Source organism: Taeniopygia guttata, chromosome Z, assembly GCF_048771995.1.
Source record: "Taeniopygia guttata chromosome Z, bTaeGut7.mat, whole genome shotgun sequence".
Classification (NCBI taxonomy): domain Eukaryota; kingdom Metazoa; phylum Chordata; class Aves; order Passeriformes; family Estrildidae; genus Taeniopygia; species Taeniopygia guttata.
In genome coordinates, this window is record NC_133063.1 from 12,326,195 (window position 1) to 12,333,440 (window position 7,246).

General features: G+C 43.2%; 1 protein-coding gene across 1 annotated transcript; it reads right to left on the reverse strand.

Moving 5' to 3' along the window:
* Positions 1-381: 381 nt before the first annotated feature.
* On the reverse strand, positions 382-7,246 carry NXNL2 (nucleoredoxin like 2). Its single transcript, XM_002190410.5, has 2 exons — positions 6,778-7,246; positions 382-970 (listed from the first exon to the last, which is right to left on the reverse strand). Exons 1-2 carry the CDS (start codon positions 7,077-7,079, stop codon positions 802-804), a joined length of 471 nt encoding a protein of 156 aa, XP_002190446.2. The 5' UTR covers positions 7,080-7,246; the 3' UTR covers positions 382-801.

The following is a 7,246-nucleotide window of genomic DNA, read 5'->3' on the forward strand; positions in this document are numbered from 1 at the left end:
AGATACAACAGGAGCATTCATCAGAGAGACCTGGTAAAATTTTTGATGTTTTCTTCTACATATTTTGACAAAAGAAAATATGGAAAATGGTTTCTTCTTAACCTGAGCTGATGTTTACTTGGGAACTAACATCACATAACCATAGAATGGCTTCTGTTGGAAAGCACCTCAAATATAATCTAATTTGAATCCTTTACTTAGCTTATAGGGCAATGTTTTAAAATCTAGGGGTAAGGAAAACCGAGAACTATAAATAAATCCCATAAAAGTACAATAAAGTAGAAGAATATTTCTTCAGTACTGACAAATATGTTCTATTTGAAAGTCACGACATTTTCTGATTATTCTTGTTGAGATAGGTAAAGAAATACATGAGACATATTTCATAAACTGTAATTTATTAAAGCAAATAGTTTCATTTTCTTAATAAAATGTGCTAATTGCCTGAAAAAACCTCATCAATAAATAGGTTTTTTGCATTTATTTTTATTGTGTTGACTTTGCAAAGCATTTGCATAGATTTCACAGGTTTCTATTATTGCTGTCTAACCAGCCTATTCTTCTGAAGTTCTTCTTATCTGGAACACTGTGGTTCATAATAAATACCACAGATATAACAATGCAACAATAATTGCAGTTTATGATACTGGAATAACTGGTCTTTAAGTCAAACCCAAAATTTGTTCACAAGCAAAGACAAATAAATAAATCTTACCCTTCTCATATGAAAAAAGCAAGAGTCTTTTCAGAACTCTACCAACTTTTCCACAATGCCTTTTCTTGCTTTTATTTGTCAACCTGTTAGCTAGAAAAATTCTGAAAGATATCTGCACCCTCAAGCCAGTTCCGGAAACAGGATAGCCCTTTGTCTCTGATCTGTTTTCTTCCCTTGTCAGTAATGACTTCTCCAGTTTGTTTCACAATCACCAGTTTAGGAATTGCTGTGATGTTGTATTTCTTCTTCAGATCACTGTGGGAAAAAAAAATAAAACACATCATTAGGAGCATTTTAAGAAAACTCCTAGTGTCTTTACACAAATGCTACTCTGTCCAGGACCCATGGGAGAGCAGAAGTGATAAGTGCCTGGGCTGCCTCAGAGTTTGAGGCAGAGCACTGGGTAGTGTAAGGAGATGATCAAGGCTGTAGCTGGAAGCCTATACAGTGAAAAGTAGCTCTGAGAGCTCAGAAAGCTGCACCATCCTTCCTGTAAATGCTCATCACTGCTGCCTGCAGTTTCCACAGAAGCAGAAGCTCTTGGAGATGTAAAAGATGTCCATAGAAGTAAAGCCTGATATACTCTTCCACCTTTTTTTTACTAGCCCCAAACAGATGTCATTCTGGACCCTTTTTACCAGACAGGAGAAGGATCTATTATTAGCATTTGATATTCATTCCCCTACAAATACACTCGAGTGATCCATAGTGCTATTTCCTGCAATCACCATTAAAGAAAGCATGATGCATTATCTTTTTGTGTAAATGGAAGAGACTGAAGATATTCCTTAAACTCCCTCAGTGAAACAAGCCTTCTACATACAAAAAAAACGAACAATCAAAATATTTGGAATAAGAGCCACTGATCTGTGTTGCCAAAGAAAAAAATTTCAACTCCTCCTCTGCACCTTTAGAAGAACCAGAGGACAAACACCAACCAGGCAATAACAGAATAGGCAAATTCCAAAACACTAACATCTCTCTCAAAACATATTTAAAATATTAAATGGAAGTATGCTGCCTGAGCACCATCACCATAAGCAAGAACATTTGGCTGTATGAGGTTCAAAAGCCAAAGAAATTTGAGTAGAAAAAAAAACCAGACATTGTTAACAAATGCTTGACACTACTACATAGGCATTCTCAGTGATTTCCTGGGAAGGAAAAAAAATACAAAAAAATAAGAATTAAGTGAAATACTGACCAGATAAAGCATTCTTGAAATGTGCCTTCCCTTCTGTATTTTTCCTTAAGAGAAGAAAATCAACAGGTGAAGGACACTGCTCTGCCATTATGTTGGCTGAGCAATAATGCAAGAAATATTACAGAAGCAGCAGTAATGGGTATGGACCAGGTTTGCTTTCTCAGTGAATTGTGACATACAAGCAATAAACCAACAACCCCCATAGACCTTTCCAAAATCTGCTAAAACAGTTGAAAAAAACACATTCCCAAGGAAGTATGCATAGAAGCCATGTAAAACTACTCTCACCTCATACCACCTGAATGACAAACAAGATGGTGGAAGCCGGGTTTTATTGTTTCAGTGAATGTCAAACACAGTTGTAGTAAACAGAGACAGAGAACTAGGAGACCGAAGGTAATTTGGTATGGAGACTGGAATCTTACACTTCACTTTCCCAAGGGAATGCATATATCCAGCCCAGCATGGCACCTTGTTCACACAGCCTTAGGGCAGAAGGTTGCTTGCATCAAACCAGACTGAAGCATGCACAAGTTTTGATTACATTTGTGTGTAGCTTTCAAGATCGATGGACCCAAAGAAGGCTCAGAAAGAGTTCTGCAGAAAATTCTTCTTAATCATTGTGTACATGTGCTTACAAAAATAGCTTCTTAAAACTTATTAAGATCATTCTCTCCAAAGGGACCTAAAATCCCATGACCCACCTGCACAAATCACATACGTGCCATGGGACTAACTCCAATGGCAACTCATGGTATCATTAAACCGTAAGTAGAAATAAAAACACATGACATTGAGACTGAGGCAAACTGGAAGTCATAGCCATTAGATCTTTTTATTCTTATGAGAAGGCTGGATGAAAGTTTCTGAGAGCACAGATTTTGTATTCCTGATAAATTATTTCAGATAATACTGACATTGACTGAGAGCTAATTTTCTTCACAGCAGCTCACATACCAAAACAGCACTGATACCACACCAGTGTTTTAGCTGTTGCTGAACAGTGCTTGTGCAGCATGAGGGCCTTTTCTGTTTCTCCTGCTCTACCATGCCAGTGAGTAGGCTGGTGGTGCACAAGAATCTGTGAGGAGGCACCACTGGGACAGCTGATCTCAAATGTCCAAAGAATGTTCCATACCACATAACACTATGTTTAGCTGTAAAAGTTGAAGAAAGAAGGGGGAAGGGACCAACATTCAGAGCCAGGAGATTTATCTTCCCATGCAATCATTACAGGATGAGGCTCCCCTGTGCTGGAAACTGTTAAACATCTGTCAGTGAATGGCAGTTAGTGAATGAATTTCATATCTTGCTTTGCCTGTGTATCTTTACTTTTGCTTTATCTATTAAATGTCTTGATTTCAGCCCCTAAGTGTTCTCACTTACACCCTCCACATTCTCTCCCCCATCCCATGAGGACAGGGAGTGACCCAGCAGCTGTCTGGGGTCTGACTGCCTACCCAGGCTGAGACACAACACAGGTATCTCAATATAAGATCTATGTGCAGGAGTGTTCTTGAGATGAAGACTGTACGGGGCAGATATAATCTTGGGGACACAAATGATAAATTTTATACACATGTGTAATGTGATATCTGACAACACTTATATAGCAGCTTAATTATAACACCTTTATAATGATTATAACAGCTTTCACTTGAAAGTGCTGTCATGTGAAAGTGATGGGCACCTTTCTCATCTGCTTCTAGCAGTATGCCCTGCAATATACAGCTGTAAGTATTTTCTTTTAGCTGTGAAATTCCTGCATTGTTAAATCTTAGTCATAAGCATGCACGCCACATGCTTGGGATTCAATTTTAAAGTGTCTGCTGAGATTTTGCTATAGCAATCTAAAAAGTCTAAGAACTAAGCAATTGCTCTTAACTGCTCAGATACTTAACACTATTCTTCCTTTGCTTTTTAATCCCCCATCCTCCCCAGTATTTCTGGAGGTGCCAATCCATCCTCATACATAAAGCTTCCTAACATAAAATGTACAACCTTTTTATTTTCCTTTTATGGACATTTTCTATAATTCTAATTTTTACTGAGCTGTACAGGTCAACTCAGTAAATACCTGCCTACCTGGAAGCCTGCAAGAACTACTGTACACACCAGGCACCCTCACAAATCTGATGCCTTTCACCACAGGGTTCAGTACCAACACAGCAGTATGTCTTTGTGTGCCATTATCAAAACATCAATCCTTTCTAACAGTCTTTGTTGTTGACATGAAATGTCCAACACCTGCTTTTCCTCTCTACTACCCTCTTTCTCTTCCAAGTCCTACCAGACTGTCTTCACACTCTACTTCAAGAATCAAAATACTGTGCCTCAGGCAAAAAACAAACAAACAAACAAACAAACAAAAACCCCCATAAACCTGCAGACAGTAAAAGAATCAGGAGCAGTATTTCCTATTAGTCATGCCACAGACCACAGGAAGTAGTAAAGGTGCTGTCACACCTCTGGAGAACAGGCATGACTGACATCATGGAAGAGTCTGGATATCCTGCTTTGAATTCAGTATTTTGCTTCTCTGAAGGTAGGCTTAACACTGCAGTGTTAGGCTCTGCACACTACAACTATGAATACTGGCTATTTCTTGAGACAAAATGCATCACCAGTGCTTCTGTTGTTGACAAGTATTTTGGATGGCATACTTAATTTTGGTTCTGTTGTGTCTAGAAAAGACATCAGTCTATGCTGCAATTATGTACCTTAAACACTGAAGCAGCCAACTAGGATATTTTAACATCACTGAAGATGTTAAATGCCTTCTTTACACAGTAAAAAAAAAAAAAAAAAACAATAGCCAATTAAATTAATTGCTATGGGACTTTAAAAGTATTAATAAATTTTAAAATAATAATACAATTATCTTACCCATTTATAAAAATTTATATTCTTAATTAGACCTAGTATCTAGCCAGAATTATAGTTTGGATTAGTGACTACACATCTCCTCTAAGTCTACAATGATTCACCAGTACCCCTGACACCAAACTACCAGTTAATCCAACCTAAGCCCCTTGAGCAGCTCCAAAGAGTCCTTTACTGTTAAACGCAAGAAACACAACTTCAAAAACATTGCTTGTGCATATCCCTCTCCACTCTGTTCTTCAGAAAGCCACTGTGATCTCACAGTCATCTGGCAGGAGAAGCCATGCTTCTCTACAGAACTGTGAAGGACATTGCAGGATGCCACAGAAAAGCCAATTAAACTATCTCTGCCTCCACTCCGCATGGCTTGAGCAAGAGCAGTCAGAAATAGACCTCTAATCCACAGATGACGAAGCTGTAAGCACATTCCCATGGGCCATGCTGAACAGCTTGCTGCGTGCGGGGACTTCAAGTGCTACATTTCCATCAGGAAATTTGCCTGCATTCTATTATGATCAGTAGATATCAAATACAATTACTGCCTGGGAAGACTGTAGAGAACTATAGAAAACAATGTTTAAGCCACTGGGAAAAAGGTCTAACATAAATTGGCAGTGGGCATCCAGAAATGAGCCAGGTAGCACAGTGGGATGGATCTAGAATTAAAAGGAAAGAAGTTACTAGAAGCACTAGAAAAAAGTCCTTTCTTAGAAGAATTAATTTGGCTGCAAGTTTTATTACCCAATCTACATTTAAATGTACATTTAAATCATATTGCTTCTTGACTTTGGTACCACCTGGAAAAAAATTTCCACAATTGACTCATTTAAAGAGTAGGGGAAAAAAGATCCCTTTATCAATATTTACATGTATTTCAAATCTCCAGTTACAGCCATTTCAGTAACCCTGAACATCTTACTTGCCCTCCTGTAATCCCAGTCTATACTTGTAGGAGCTAAATCAGATTTCTGAAAGTAATCCAAATGAGTCTCCTAGGTCATCAAAACACTTCTTGGTATCATCCTTCACCCCGTTACTCGCACACAGTCATGCCCTTTCCTTCTGCCGTTTTCGTGAGCAAGCTGCCTACAGGAATGCCATTTGGGAAACTGAACGGCAGAGGAATTTTACACCCCAGTTACCCGGTGCTGTATGCCACCGCTAAACTCCAACTCCGCTAAACTCCAGTGATACTCTATCTGTCTGAAATTCTTCACAGTCTGCTCTACTTCAAGTAGTTCAGTTACAAGTTTTGCTGCGTCTTCTTTTGCCTTTTCCCAGAGCACTGACATAGACAATGCAGACCAGCCTTAGTAACAATTACCGCCGTGCTGAAAAGCAATCACTTGATCCTCAAACAAATTGTTTGTTTTCACCTCACTCATCTAATTAACACACGGCGTCTTTACTAACTCTTATTCAAAGAACTTTTAGTTTCCAAACGAGGTGCACAAAACCGCGTTCTTAACGTAAGGGACGGGCTAAAACCAGGTGAGCAGCGGCGTGACAGCCAGCGGCAGCCGCGGCTCGGGCCGGGAGATGCTGCAACCCGGGCTCCAGGGGCTCCAGCGGGGAGGCAGGCGCGGGCTGAGGGGGCAGAGGAGGATGTTCCGGGGAGCTGCTGTGTTACTGCTGCTCAAGTGCCCCCGCCTGCCCCCTCCCAGCCCTCGGGACCGGGCGCCGGCCGTGCGCTCCCGGCGGGGCCAGACCGCCCTGGGCGGCGGGCGGGGGTGGCCGGCGGTACTCAGTGCTTGTAGGGGCCGTGGAAGGGCAGGGCCAGCCGGTACTCACTGCTGGTAGGGGCCGTGGAAGGGCAGGGCCAGCCGGTACTCACTGCTGGTAGGGGCCGTGGAAGGGCAGGGCCAGCCGGTACTCACTGCTGGTAGGGGCCGTGGAAGGGCAGGGCCAGCCGGTGTGGCCGGCGGTACTCACTGCTTGTAGGGGCCGTGGAAGGGCAGGGCCAGCCGGTACTCACTGCTTGTAGGGGTCGTGGAAGGGCAGGGCCAGCCAGTCTCCGTGCATGGCGCGCATGTAGCCCACCATCTCCTCGGCGCTGTGGTCGGAGGAGATGAAGACGACCTCGAAGGGGGCGGGGGGCTCGGTCTCCTCCAGCAGCTCCGTGTAGAAATCACAGAGGACGGGGGTGAAGTCGCGGCACGGCGAGCACCATCCGGCGGAGAAGTACAAGCCCACGACTTTGTTCTGCAGCGCCTCGTCGGGGTCCACGCTGCGGCCATCCTTGCTGACCAGGAGCCGCCCGCTGAACACATCCACCATGCTGCCACCGCCGGACCCGCGACGGGCACCGAGGCGGCCGCGGGCCCGGGCGCTCCCCGGCGGGACCCCCGTCCTTACCGCCGCGACACCGCCGCGACACCGCCGCGACACCGCCACCCTCCCGGGGCGCCGCCACCGCCGCCGCTTTATAGCGCCCGCCGCCGCCC